The sequence below is a fragment of the Vombatus ursinus genome, unplaced genomic scaffold, assembly GCF_900497805.2.
Source record: "Vombatus ursinus unplaced genomic scaffold, bare-nosed wombat genome assembly UNPS02014833.1, whole genome shotgun sequence".
Taxonomy (NCBI): domain Eukaryota; kingdom Metazoa; phylum Chordata; class Mammalia; order Diprotodontia; family Vombatidae; genus Vombatus; species Vombatus ursinus.
The window spans coordinates 9,449,571-9,465,178 of record NW_020954611.1 but is presented as its reverse complement, the minus strand read 5'-3'; the positions used below and the strand labels follow the sequence as shown (position 1 = coordinate 9,465,178).

At 35.3% G+C, this 15,608-nt stretch overlaps 1 protein-coding gene across 4 annotated transcripts in view; it reads right to left on the bottom strand.

The window, feature by feature from the left end:
• Positions 1–15,608, bottom strand: part of EXOC6 (exocyst complex component 6) — a 207,342-nt gene that overhangs the window by 91,564 nt on the left and 100,170 nt on the right. For all 4 annotated transcript variants that reach the window (XM_027839891.1, XM_027839886.1, XM_027839889.1 and 1 more), the window contains exons 16-17: positions 9,744–9,855; positions 9,041–9,175 (exon numbers count right to left, since the gene is read on the bottom strand). In XM_027839891.1, the coding sequence (XP_027695692.1) occupies positions 9,041–9,175; positions 9,744–9,855 (247 nt within the window). The remainder of the gene's footprint in view (positions 1–9,040; positions 9,176–9,743; positions 9,856–15,608) is intronic.

Here is a 15,608-nt window from a genome sequence, read left to right as displayed (position 1 = left end):
TTCGGAGAGCAATTTGGAACTATGCCCAAAGAGCTATAAAAATGTACATACCCTTTAACCCAGCAATACCACTTCTAGGGCTGTATCCCAAAGAGATCATACAAATGGGAAAAAGACCCACATGTACAAAAATATTTATAGCAGCTCTTTCTGTGGTGGCAAAGAATTGGAAATGGAGAGGATGCCCATCAATTGGGGAATGGCTGAACAAGTTGTGGTATATGAATGTAATGGAATACTATTGTGCTATAAGAAATGATGAACAGGCTGACTTCAGAAAATCCTCGAAAGACTTGTATGATCTGATGCTGAGTGAAATGAGCAGAACCAGGAGAACGTTGTACACAATAACAGCCACGTTGTGCAATGACTAATATTGATAAACTTAACTCTTCCCAGCAATACAAGGATCTAAGACATCTCCAAAGGCCGCATGATGGAAAATGTTATCCACATCCAAAGAAAGAACTATGGAATTTGAATGCAGATTGAAGCATACTATTTGCTATTTTTTCCTCTGTTGAGTTTTGTTTCCGCTTTCTGGTGGTTCCTCCTATTGGTTCTAATTCTTACTTACAACATCACTAATGTGAAAATATGTTTAATAGGAATGTATATGTATAGCCTATATCTGATTGTGCACCATTTTGGGGAAGGTGGTGGGCAGGGAGAGGGAGAAAAATCTGAAACTCAAAAGCATATGGAAGTGATTGTTGATAAATCAAAATAAATTAATTTAAAAGTCAAAAAAAGTGTTTCCTATGCATGTCAAAATCATACAAGATTCTTTGAAAGGTCTAACAACAGAAATAACTTTTATATTATCTTCATATTTTTAATATCAACTGAGACACAAAAAAGAGAGATGCAATTTTACCAAAAGTGTTTGCCACTGTTATGAACAATGATCAACATAATGTTCAACATAAACAAAAGAGGAGCTCAGTATAGAAAGTAAGGTCTTCCAGATATTCATGTTTGTAGAAAATGTATTGTTTGCATCAAGCCCTGGAACATTATACTGTCTTATCAAAAGGTGACCTAACTAATCACACAGAAAAAAAAAAGTAGATAGTATTGAATGGACATCCCATAAAGCTAGTCAATCGGTGCATTAAAAATTGGACAGACATGCATGGACCAAAACTGAATATGAGTAGAGTGCACTAGATTGTTTTGGGGAAACCATGAAGTCCTTTTAATGACCCCATATTTGCAACTGAAACAAAGCCCCATATTTTTAACCATAAAAGTTTTACCAGCAATGCTGTCTAGTTACAAGTCACAATTAAAGTCAATGGTCACCCAAATGGTAATGAAGACATACATAATAGACTGCAAAATAGCAATCAACAAACACTTATTAAGCACTTACTATATGCCAGGCACTGTGCTAAGCATTGGGAATACCAAGAAAAAAACAAAAACAGCCTTTGCCCTTAAGGAATTTACATTGAATGAGTAAGACAACATATATAAATCAGAATATAGAGGACAAATACAGAGTAGATGAAAGGTAACTCAGAGGGGAAGGCACTAGCAGCTAGGCAGACTAGGAAAGGACTTCTGGAATATGTGGGATTTGGGTCTTGAAATCAGGGAAACTAAGAAGCAAAGGTGAAAGGGTAAAGCATTACACTGTGGAGGAAGCAAGGCTGGGAAATGGGAGATGTAAGATCATGTCTGAGGAATAAGTAAGCCAGTTAAAGAAGATTAGAAAGGTAGAAAGGGAACCAGGTTGTGAAGAGTTTTAAATGCCAAACAGAAGCCTTTATGAAGAACTGAACAACAGAAATAGTATAAAGAATGTCATTAAAGAAAATGTATGATTCAAAAGAGTTGGCCAATCACATGGTAAGAGTGAAGGATAAACAAAAGAAAACTCAAGTACTTCAGTGGCATCAACATAATGTCAAGAGAGCAAGCTATAAATCAGCCGTTAAGTACACACATAAGTATACACAAAATAATACAAGATAATAGAGGAGGGAGACATTAGCAACTGGGAGAGCAGGAAAGATCTCACATAGAAGGTGGCATTGAGCTGAGCTTTCAAGAAAATTAAGAGATTCTAGAAGGAAGAGGTGAGGAAGGAATGCCTTCCAGGCATAGTTTAACACCAGGAGAAAAGCAGAGAGACAGGAGATAAAATGTCATATGTGAGGAATAGCAATAAGGACAATTTGGATTTATCACAGAGCACACAAAGGGGAATAATTCGTAATAAGGCTAGAAAAGTAAGTTAGCGCTAGATTGTGAAGAGCTTTATATGCCAAACATAAGAGTTTGTATTTGCTTCTACTGGCAATACACAACCACTACAGTTTATTAAGGAAGACAGACAGTCAGCCTTGCGCTTAAAGAATTTCATTTTGGAAGGTGAATGGAGATTGGATTAAAGGTAAGAGAGACTTAAGCAGAGGACATCAATTAGAAGGTTGTTGCACGAGTCAATGACAGAAATGAGGAGGGCCTGACTAACATAATGAACATGTGACAAGATATAAGGACACAAATATAATAAATGTTCTGAAGGTAAAATTTATATGACTTGGCAACTGATTGGGTAAGTGGGGTGAGGGAAAGTGAGAAACTGAGGATAACTCAAATTGCAAACCTGGCTAGTTGGAAGGATGGTGGTGTTCTCAGCAGAAATAGAGAAGTATGGAAGAGAACTTTAGGGAAGCTTTTGACAAGATAATGAATTCTGGTTTAGATATCTTGAGTTCAAAATTATTTGCTTGAGTCTAAAGCATTAAAGTCTAAAGGCTGACCTTAGGAGAGAGACTGGATCTGGATACATAGATTTGGGATTCATCATATCATAGCGATGATAATTAAATCCAAGGAAATTGATGATATCACCAAGAGAATAGAGACAGAGAAGAGAACCTAGAACGAACATATGGAGCAGTAGTTAGGAAGTAGAATTCTGATTAAAATCCAGAAAATAAAAATGAAAAGGAGCCATCAGATAGAAGAACCAATGTGATGTCAACAAAGCCAAGAAGACAGGTGGTCAAAAGTATCAAATGCTGCAGAAAGGTCAAGAAGGATGAAGAATGAGAAAAAGTCACATGATTTGGTATATTTTTTAAATGCACAGAAGAAAACAGAACAAAGCACAGACATACCGGACAGTTTTGAAAATAACATGCAGAATTAATCATGTGCTTTCAAAAAAAAAAACAATATGGGCAGCCAAGATGGCAGAGTGAAAGCAGTGACTTGCTTGAGTTCTCCCCCAAACCCCTCCAAATACCTGTAAAAAAATGACTCTAAACAAATTCTAAAGCAGCAGAACCCACAAAAAGACAGAGTGAAACAAATTTCCAGCCTAAGACAACCTGGATGGTTGATTGGAAAGGTATATGGTGCTGGGCAGGGAGAGGAGCGCAGTTTGGCGCAGGTGTGCAGGCCGCAGTGAACCTGGAGCAGGCCTCAGAGGACTGAATCGCGGGCACCTATGGCGGTTTCCAGACTTCTCAACCCATGAACACCAAAGACAACTTAGAAGGTCAGTGGGAAAAGTCTGTGACTATGGTGAGAGAAGGAGCTAGGTTTCAGCCACAAGTCTCAAGCACGGCCTCTAAGGCATCAGCTGCCTCCTGAGATTCCAGCCCACAGACTGAGGGGGAATTGAGTGGCTGATCAGAGGGGGTTGCAGGGATCTCTTTGCCAGAGCTGAGGCAGGAATCTCTTGCTCTGCCCATGCTTGGATCTGGGTCACAGTTCTGAGGGGGGATACTGGGGCAAGGAGGAATGCTGGTGTGGTGAAGCTTGTTGTGGCGGTGGAGAGGAAACACCTCACCTGTTATCATACCACCTTGGAAGAACTGAAAATTTTCAGGTCCCTAGAAGTATCTCTGAAAACAGCTGTACAAACCCCCAAAGCTTGGGACACTACATTTTCCCCATTGGAAGCAGACCCTTACCTTAACAAAGAGTTTAAAACTCAAGTAATTGGCTGGGATCATGAGTAAGCAGCACAAAAAGAGTCAGACTATATTATCTTACTTTGGTGACAAAGAAGATCAAAACATACAACTAGAAGAAGACAACAAAGCCAAAGCTCCTAAATACAAGGCCTCCAAGAAAAATATGAATCAGTCCCAGGCCTTGGAAGAGCTCAAAAGGGATTTTGAGAAGCAAGTAAGAGAAGTAGAGGAACAACTGGGAAGAAAAATGAGAGTGATGCAAGAGAATCATGAAAAACAAGTCAACAGCTTGCTAAAGGAGACCCAAAAAAATACTGAAGAAAATAACACCTTAAAAAATAGCCTAACCCAAATGGCAAAAGAGGTTCAAAAAGCCAATGAGGAGAAGAATACCGTAAAAAGCAAAATTGGCCAAATGGAAAAGGAAGTCCAAAAGCTTACTGAAGAAAATACTTCCTTAAAAATTAGAAAAGAGCAATTGGAAGCTAGTGACTTTATGAGAAATCAAGACACTGTAAAACAAATCCAAAAGAATGAAAAACTAGAAAACAATGTGAAATATATCATTGGAAAAACAATTGACCTGGAAAATGGATCCAGGAGAGAGAATTTAAAAATTATTGTACTATCTGAAAGCCATGATCAAAAAAAGAGCCTAGATATCATCTTTCAAGAAATTATCAAGAAAAACTGCTCTGATATTTTAAAACCAGAGGGCAATACAGAAATTGAAACAATCCACTGATCTCCTCCTGAAAGAGATCCCAAAGAAAAACTCATAGGTATACTGTAGCCAAATTCTAGAGTTCCTAGGTCAAGGAGAAAATATTACAAGCAGCCAGAAAGAAACAATTCAAATATTGTGGAAACACAATCAGGATAACACAAGATTTAGCAGCTTCTACATTAAGGGACCACAGGGCATGGAATATAATATTCCAGAGGACAAATGAGATAGGATTACAACCAAGAATCACCTACCCAGCAAAACTGAGTATAATCCTTCAGGGGAAAAAAATGGTCATTCAGTGAAATACAGGACTTTCAAGCATTCTTGATGAAAAGACCAGAGCTGAATAGAAAATTTGACTTTCAAATACAAGACTCAAGTGGAACATGAAGAGGTAAACAGGAAAGAGAAAATCATAAGAGACTTATTAAGGTTGAACTGTTTACACTCCTGCATGGAAAGATGATATTTGTAACTCATGAGACCTTTGTCAGCATTAGGGTAGTTGGAAGGGAAAAATTGTATGTATGTATGTATGTATGTATGTATGTATAGATAGATGGATGGATAGATAGATAGATAGATAGATAGATAGAGGGCACAGGGTGAGGTGAAGATGAAGTGGTCATATCCAGAGAATAAAATTAAGGGGTGAGAGAGGATTCTACTAGGAGAAGGAGAAAGGGAGAGGTAGAACAGGGTAAATTATCTCACAAAAAAATGAAAAGAAAAATCTCTTACAGTGTAGGGGAAATGGGAGAAGGTGAGAGGGAACGAGTGAATCTTATTCTCATAGGATTTGACTTAAGGAGGCAATAACATACACACTCAGTTGGGTATGGAAATCTGTCTTACCCTACAGGAAAATAGGGAGGGAAGGGGACAAGAGAGTAGGTGGATGATAGAGAGGAGGGCATATTGGGAAAGGGGGTAATCAGAAGCAAATAATTCTGAGTAGGGACAGGGTCAAAAGAAAGAATAGAATAAATGGGGGAGGGCAGGATAGGATTAAGGGAAATAGAGTTAATTTTTCATAGCATGTCTACTATGGAAGTGTTTTGTATAACTGCACATGTATAACCTATATTGAGTTGCTTGCCTTTTCAATAAGGGTGGGTGGGGAGGGAGGGAGGAAGGGAGAAAATTTGGAACCCAAAGTTTTAAAAACACATGTTTAAAAAAAATGCTTTCACATGCAACTGGGAAATAAGAAATACAGGAAATGGGGTACAGAAATCTATCCTGCCCTACAGGAAAATTGAAGGGAAAGGGGATAAGAGAAGGGGGGGAGAGATAGAAGGGAAGGCAGACTAGGGGAAGAAGGGTATTCAGAATGCATGCCATCTTGGGGTGGGGGGAGGGGCGAGATGGGGTGAAAAGTTGGAACTCAAAACCTTGTGGAAGTAAATGTTGAAAACTAAAAAGAAATAAACTAATTAATTAAAAAAAAGAATAATATCATAGATTTACAGCCAGGAGGGACCTCAGAGGTCAGCTAATCCAGTGGCATCAAACTCAAATAGAAATATAACATATTGACTCAGAAAACCACATATTAACATTATCTATGTTTTGTTGTAATTTTATTTATTTTGTTAAATATTTCTTGATGACATTCTAATCTGCTTCCCTCTACCCTGGGGAATGTTGTGGGCCACATGTGACCCACCAGCTGTGTGTTCAACATTTCTGATCTAGTCCAACCTACATTTTATGGAGGAGGAAAATAAGGCTAAGAGATGTAAAATGATTTGTCCAGGGTCTTGTAGGGAGTGTCCAAGGCAGGTTTTGAACTCTTGTCTTCCTGACTCCTAAGTCTAGAACTTTAATCACTATTTCAGGTCTAGTCTTAAGATGCCACTTAATTCCAAATCCTAGTTTTGACACATCAAAATTAAACAAGTCAAAGAAAGGCTTAACTTCTAATATTTAAATATCCTTGAAAGGAGGTCACTGCTGTGCTGTCTGGAAGATCTTGCTTCAGATACTATCTCAGCCCCTTACTAGGTGTGTGACCCTGGGCAAGTCAAGTCAAATCAACTCTCAGAGCTTTGTGCAACTCCCTCAGAGCATCAATTCCAGAGGCTTTGCCATCTGCATGGGTGTAGGGAGATCCTACACCAATGAAATAAAAGGTCATGGATGGAAATTTCCTCAGTCCTTTTAACATGAGAAATATATGAGATACTTCTAGTGCATTTCTGCAAATAATGATTCAAATTTTTTCACTCATTCAAATGATTCATCTTTAGAATTCTATCAAAATAAAGAAAATTGAGAAAAAAAAATAAAAAATAGGAAAAAAAACAATATGAAACAGATTTATTGTTTCTTAAAGAATACCTTTTTATGCTCTTAGATGTGTATGGAAAGGTTCTTTTTGATGTTTTAAGTTCATAATGAATTTCTTTTTTAATTAGGAGATCACTGGAAGCTGTGGAGATAGCAATTTCAGTTGAGTGATGAGACTGGAAGCAGAATTCAAAGGTCTGAATGAGTGATAGGAAAGGAAATAGAAGCAACAAGAAGAGACAACTTTTTCTAGGAGTTTGACTGGAAAGAGAAGATATATATATATATATAGATAGATATGATAAGATATACATATATATATATAGGATAATAGCTTGAAGAGAAGGTAGTGTCAAGTTAGGTTTTTTTAGGGATGGAGGAGACTTTGACTTATTTGAAGGAAGACAGAAGGAATCAGTAGATAAAGAGAGATAGCAAATAAGGGGGGAAGGGGAATGATCATGGGGACATTCTGCTGGAAGAAATGGAAGGGGTTGGGGTCAAAGGTATACATTAAAAGCATTGGTTAGGATAAAGAAAAGGGCTTTAAGTGAGGCTGTAGTAAAAGAGAAGAGAATGAGAGATGAAGTATGTCAACGAGTTCTGAGATGAAAAAAAGAAGACAAGACAAAGCTCATGGCAAATGTCCTCTTTTCTCAGTAATGTATGATGCAACTATGTCCTCAGCTGACAGGGTAGGGGGAGGGGAAGGTATGGGAGGCTTTGGGAGAAAAACTAAGGTTTGGAATGAATGATGTGGGGAAATTCAAAAGAGGTACCTCTCAGAGTCTGGCTAAATTTTAGTCATCAAATTTGGAACTGTTGATATAGATACTACCTTGCATTGTAATCAAAGGGTACTAGGATCATGGCGTTAAGAGATATTTAAAGTTGTGAGATGTGGTAATGGAGGGAATATGTTAAAATTATCAGCCAATTTCTATTAAATCCTAGACTTGATTACTCTGGGTCCCACACATACTTTGAGAAGCTGACCCTTTATCTGTTTACAGAGTTTAACTGGGTTTTTTTCTCTAGTTGTAGTAAATTTTTTTGAGGGGGGAGGGAACCTAAGTATTCTTGAAATGACACCAAATTTTATGAGGTAATTTAGCTAATTTATACTCCAAAAATATAAAGGTATATACATCTTTAAAAACACAAAACATTTAGAAGCAACTTAAGTAGGAACTTTAAAAAATTTACATATGTGTATATATCTATGTGTGTGTATATAAACACACACATACACATATGTGTGTGTAGCACCATTTATGTAAAATTTCTATGAGGCACAAATTTTTATAGGGGAAAATATGAAACATTATTAGTTCCATTTAAAGTCAACATATCTCAATATAAAAGTGATTTCTATAACTAGGTAATGTTATTGCCCTGTGTTTTTGGGAAAAAAACACTTCATAAACCAACATTTGTAACTCACAAAACGCTTTTATTTACCATAATTCTAAATTCTGAAGCACAATTTCACAAAACTTGTTCTATCAAAACGACTTTAATCACCTTGTAGTAAATACATACGTAAATATACAAATAGCAAACTATTCCACTCAAGCAAAAGTAAAAGTTTTTAATGTCATATAAAAAGGTAATTAATTTATTATTTTTTCAACTCTTTGCCAATAAAAGATACAGAATAGTTTTCGCTGTTCACTTATGTAATCTTAATTTTAGAGTTTAATTCTACTCATTACTATGTGTATAGCAATACTTACTCTGGATAAAATTAATATAACTGTAAAAATTTAATAAAAATCTAATGATAATGATAGATATATTAGAATTTATTATGATCCTCTAAAATGTGACCAAAATGTGACCAAAATGTGACATCTGCAGAAAACAGACATTTTTCTCAATTTTAATAAGATGTTTAAAATGCCAAAAAGGAAATTATATTTATCTGCTCACTGTTGATAATGATTATCTATAATTCTCAATTCTTAGGAATTTGCTGGCATTAAGCATATAATAAAAATTGCCTTTTATTTTTAATAGTTTGCTTACAGTGATTATAATGAAGTTTTTTGGTCTGGTAACTAAGTTACACTTTACATACCTTAAAAGTAGAAAGTCCATAAAGTCTTGTAGTATGAACTGTTTCTTGAGAAATATTTGTTATGTTAGTTATAAAGTCTTCAAGGTATTTACAGGCTTGTTCCAGGTGTGTTGTGTTTATGATGATTTGCACTAGCTGAAAAACACAAAATATATCCGGTAAAATGCAGGGTACATGACCCAAAGCCATCTGATTTTAAAAACAGGATTACTGCTTCCGACAACTGCACCATCACTACATAATTATAGTATTACAGGATACAACTGATTAACTACTGATTTTGAAAGTCTGTTGCAAATAATGCCTATGAAGGAAACAACAGTAAAGAATAAAAAAGTTAAAAATAATCTAAGCCCTGCCAATTAATTTAAAATAACTTAAAGATATTTTTTCAAGTGTTTCTTTTTCAATTACAAAGCAGCAAAATGCAATTCCCAAATTTTGCCACTGAATCTGTGGCAACTACAAATGTATACATTCTGATCTCTTCTGTCATCTACTTTCCTTTATGTAAATTATTTCCCTTCATATATTCTTTGACTGGGCGTTGGTTTGTTTTTAGTTCAAAACATAATACCTTGATATTAACTGATATAAAACTGAAACAAAGCTAATTTTATAATGCCATGATCAACATTAGTAGATTTTTATGACAACTATTACAACTAAGAAACCTTAAGCTGCACGTATTTCTTAAACCTACCTCTGTCAGACCTATGTGAGGCTTTTTAATAAGGTTCTGTAAACAGCTACTCAAAGTTCTTGTCAGCAGCAGATTTGTCGATTTTCTAAGCATGTCATCAATTTCTGTTGAACTAAAAACAAAAGTTATTCTAAAGCTTTCCCCAAATTAAGAATATTTTAGTAAGAAAACTTTAATACATAAAAACCAAAGTAAATTATTCTTTGGGCAGAGGGAGAAGTAAATAAACTAATATCTTCTCCAATTGGCATTATAATTCATCATTATCTGTTGATGTGAGATTATAAAATTAAAAGTTCTTCCCAAAATAATCCTTATTTTTCTCAAATTCACACAAGTTTCAGTAATGTCTGATCCAATTTTTCTCAAAGAATTTGTTTATAAACAAGTTTTTTAAATAGCTATCTTATTTACATAACTCAAATCATCTTAATGCCAGGTTTATGAAAAGACAGAAACAAATCAGTTATATTTAACTTACAAAAGTGCCATTTTCAATGAATACAATATTTATATATGCTACGCCTATTATTCATTCTTGTTTCATTCAATTAAAAATACTGACCAACAAAAAGGGTACATGGCAACTATAGCTGAGACAGAGAAAAGATCTATTTCTTAGCAGTTGGAGGAAAGAGAGAAAGCAATTTCTGACAGGCAGCTAGATGGTACAGTGGGTATGAGCACTAGACTTGGAGCGAGGAAGACCTGAGTTCATTCAAATCCTTCATTAGACAATTACTTGACTGAATTATTAATTTTCAATGATATTCTTCAAAGAAAAATAGATTTCATAGATTTCTTGAATTAGACATCAGACAGCTCAGTGCAAACTAATCAAATGATATTTGCCAACACTTCACTAGTTTTTAAAGCTAGCTCTCCAAAGATTATTCATTCTCAGATACTAACCTTGAAACCTGGCTAAGTTGTAACCAACATTATAATGCCTTGGTTATAGCAACATGATCCAAATAGCTAGGATTCCTATAGCCTTGGTCAAAAATGATTGCACATGTTCCTACTACTCAAACTTTTTATTTAAAAAAATGTTCATTAAAACAAGTAAGTACAAATATTTACTAGTCACCAAAAGTATTTTTAAATACCCAATAAGAGAAAAATTTAAAGAAAGACAAATACTTAGGTGCCATCAAGTACTAATCTCACTACTACATGACAGTTCTCAGTTACTGCTTAATCTAATCCTCTTTTTCTTCCAGATTTTGTAAAACTAATTCACTTGGAATATTTACATCTCAAGTAAAACTTCCAAGGAATGTGCAAGACTCATATTGCTTTGAGGGCAAGTTGGCATCATAAAGTTCTTACAGAGGGCTTTATTTGTTAGCGCCATCTTAGCCACAAGCAATCTATCTAGGGGTGGGGAACCTGCAGCCTGAACGCCACATGTAGCCCTCTAGGTCCTCAAGTGCAACCCTCTGACTGAATCTAAACTTCACAGAACAAATCCCCTTAATAAAAGGATTTGTTCTATAAAACTTGGACTCAGTTAAAAGGCTTCACCCAAGGACCTAGAAAGCTGAAGGTTCCCCATCCCTGTTTTTCCCTAACCGAACAAAGGTCTTCCTCCAATTCCTTCTACTCTCCTCTACTTGAAATCCCTGGTTCAGCTCAATTTTCACTTAAGAGTTAAAGACCATGACCTGTGGCTTCCTTTACTGAGGAGGGTTTATATTATACAGTTTTTGCTAATCCTGAGGAGATATCTTAGGTCACCTTCCTTAACCCCTGTAGGTAGATTTTCTGAGCTTTCAGGGATTCTGCACCTTTTTACCTTCCTTAGGCAAAAGAAGAAAAAGGAAAATCACAACCACCAACATCCTACATTTACTGGTATAACCTCCCTGAAACTGGCATTTTCCCTAACAAAAGGAAGTTTTGGCACCTTTCGGCCTTTAGTTTGTATAATTCCTGATCTTGAAATCATATTCATTAAACATTAACCTGCAAACTCTTTGCAATTTTTTAAAAGACTAGCCTTTGATATCACCCTGTTTTTAAAGAAGCCATGACACTCTTCATAGACTGTAACACGCTTTGAGAAAGAATTTTTGAAACAGAGATAATTTTTCTAAAAACCTATTACTGATAAAACATTACTGGGAATACAAAATATTTTAATATATGGATATATGACATATAATGTACACATGTTTATCTGTATAAAATAAACACATACAATGTAAATAAATAAATGAAATAAGATTTAGATTTTCTAAATAACTATTTTGTTTATGCCATTTTTTCATTCTGAATTCCTCTATATTCCTCTAATAAAGTAGCAAAACACAGATAACTTATTTAGGAGAAAATTGTTTTTAAAATATAATAAGCGTACTATTAAAAGTAAACTAAAATAAGTAACAGAACATTTTATCTAAGATGGAAAAATAATTTGAAAATCTTTCTTCTGGGAAACAGCAATGTTTTTTCCTTCTGAAATAATAAGATTTTACATATAATGAATGTAGTGAGACAACAGTTTTAAGAAATGGGGCCTTAGGGAGGAATACAACTATGGAAATATAATTAATATTCTGTCTACATGTGATATATTTATAGTTCATGTGGCAATTATGCTTTGACTCTCCCCCTAAAACCCTATCTGGTCAAAATCCTAATCTGGTATTTTCAAAAATCGTACTAGACATCACAACAATATCTGTATGGAAGTATGCAACCATTATTCTTTATTTTACACATTGTTTATTTATACAAATATAGACTGTGTAACAAAGATAAATAGAGATAAGAGATAACTGCTTTATTTGATAAGTTCAAGTCAATAAGCCCAAACAAACTCTATCACAGGATACTGAAAGAAATTTCTGAAAGACCATGGAGAATGAGAAGAGTACTACAGGGTTGAAGAGAGACAAAAACATTTGATTTCTCAACTTTCAAAAAAGGAAAGACTAGAGTCTATAAACTACAGAACACTGAGCTTGATTTACACTCTTAATTCTAAAATTTATTATTAAAGAAATGGTTAATAAGCACCTAGAAAAGGAAGTAGTAATCACAAAGTGTCATAGCTTGATCAAGAACAAATAATGCCAGACTAATCTCATTTCCTTTTTTTGAAAGGGATACTAGGAAGTTAGATGAAGGGTATACTAAAGATACAATTTGCCAAGATTTTAGCGAAGCTTTTAACAAAGTTTCTCAATCTATCCTTGTGAAAGAGATAGAGTTAGGTTAGAGTTAGACAACAGTACAATTCAAGACATTCAAGAGTGGTTGACTAGCCAGGAAGTCATTAACGGTTTACAGACAACTTGGAAAGTTTCTAGAAAAGTGCCCCAGGGTTCGGCCCTTGAGTATGTGTTATTTAACATTTTATCAATGATTTGTATAAAGGTATCCATAACATGCTTATCAAATTTGCAGATGACAAAGTTTAGAGTGACAGCTCAAATGCCTGTCATTTATCAGATCCATTCAGTCAGCACAGAGAAGTAAGGAAACTAGGATGATAAAGGGCACTTTGATCATGCCTATGAGGATTGGTTAAAAGAACTAGGGATGTCTAGCCTAGAGAAGACTTTGGGGAGTCATGATAATTGTTTTCAAGTATCTGAATGATGGAAGAGGGATTAGACTTGTTCTTTTTGGCCCCTGAGGGAGAATTAAGGGCAACAGAAAGAAGTTTCAAAGGCACAGATTTAGGCTCAATGAAAGGAAAAACTGCCTAATAATTACAGCTGTCCCAAAGTAGAATGAGCTATGGCCAGAGTTAGAGGGCTCCCCCTCACTATAAGTCTTCAGACAAAGGCTGAATGACTAACTAGTTCTAGATGTGGAAGAGGAGATTCTCATTCAAATTCAGATTAGTTTACATGAATATAGGGTCAAACATTTGGAGCAGGCAGGGACCTCTGAAGTCAACTATTCCAAACCCCCCATTTTACAGATAAGGAAACTGAGACCCAAGAAGCTTAAGGTCACACAAATATACAGAAACTCCTAAACTTCTTTTAGAAATATTAGCAAAAAATAATTTGTGTTGTGATCTCACCTGAGTAAAAGATATAAAGATATAATCAGTTTTCCTTTGAATAAAAGACTTAATGTTGAAGAGATAGTGTCCTGGTCTAAAGTCCTCTAACTTCATTTTTATCATTCAGTCTCCCTTGCAAGGCCTTCATTCATGTCATATCTTGGGCCCTACTCTCATTTTTTGTCTGTATTATTTCACTTGGTAATCTCATCAGGTCCTATGGGTTCAATAATATCTCTATATAGATAATTCTCAGCTCTGTACATCTAGCGCTGTTCTCTCTCTTGAGCTAGTTACACATCACCACTACCTCTTAACTATCCCAAACTATAAAGTAGCTTAGAATATGGTATTCCAGAAGACAGAGTATTATATAGGCTTACAACCAAGAATAATTTACTGAGCAAAATTAAGTATAATCCTATAGGAGGAAAGTGGATTTTTAATGAAATAGAGGACTTCCAAGCATTCCTGATGAACATATCAGAGGCTGCTTAGTCAATTTTGAAGTTCAAATACAGAATTTAAGAGAAACATAAAAAAGTAAACATGAATGAACAATGATAAAGGATTCCAAACAAAGATAAACTGCTGACATTCAAATATGAGAAGATGTCACATGTCTTCTCTGAGTCCTATCATCATCAATCTAATGAGTCTTCGAGTCTAATGAGACAGAAGGCATGGGAGTAGTTCTATTATGCACTGATAATCTTTAAAAAAAAACAAAAAAAGAACAGAAAAGGAGGGGAAGAAAACCTTTGGGGGGCAGGGAGAAGAAGAGAAAGAAAACTTCTAGAAAATTATCTCACATAATTGGGGAGCATAAATATAAGACTATGCGAACAACAAGGAAGGTGTAGAGGGAGCACCTGACACTTCATCTCTCTTTCATCTGAACTACACAAAAGAGAAAAACACGCACAGTTGGACAAAAATATATATTTCATTTGATAGGGAAATAGTAATGGGGAGAGAGAAGGCAGAAGGGGAAATCAGAGGGAGAGTGAATTAAGGGAATGATCTGTCTTAACAAAATCTTTAAATAAAGACGTACAAAAATATTTAAAGCTTTTTTGGAGGTGGCAAAGAATTGGAATCTGAGGGAGTGCCCATTAATTAGGGAATGGTTAAACAAGTTATGGTGCTATAAGAAATGATGAACAGGTTGACTTCAGAAAAACCTGGAAAGACTTGTATGGTCTGATGCTGAGTGAAGTGAGCAGAACCAAGAGAACGATGTACATAACAACAGCCACATCGTGTGATGACTAATATTGATAAACTTAACTCTTCCTGGCAATACAAGGATCTAAGACATCTCCAGAGGCCGTGTGATGGAAAATGCTATCCAGACCCAAAGAAAGAACTATGGAAGCCGAATTGCTATATTTTTCTCTTCTGTTGAGTTTTGTTTCCTCTTTCTGATGGTTCCTTCTATTGGTTTTAATTTCTACATACAACATCACTAATGTGAGAATATGTTTAATGTGAGAATATGTTTAATATGAATGTAACATATAGCCTATATCAGATTATGCATCGTCTTGGGGAGGGTGGTGGGGAGGAAGGGGGAGAAAAAATTTAAACTCAAAAGCATATGGAAGTGATTATTGATAAATCAAAATAAATTAATAAAAAAATTTAAAAAATAAAATATTAGGACAAAAAAAGTTATGGTGCATAAATCTGATGGAATACCATTGTACTGTAAGAAATGATGAAGGGGTTGGTTTCAGAGAAACCTAGGAAGACCTGTATGAACTGATGCAGAGTAAAGTGAACAGAACCAGGAGAACAATTTATATAATGACAACAATGTTGTAAAAGAAAAACTACTC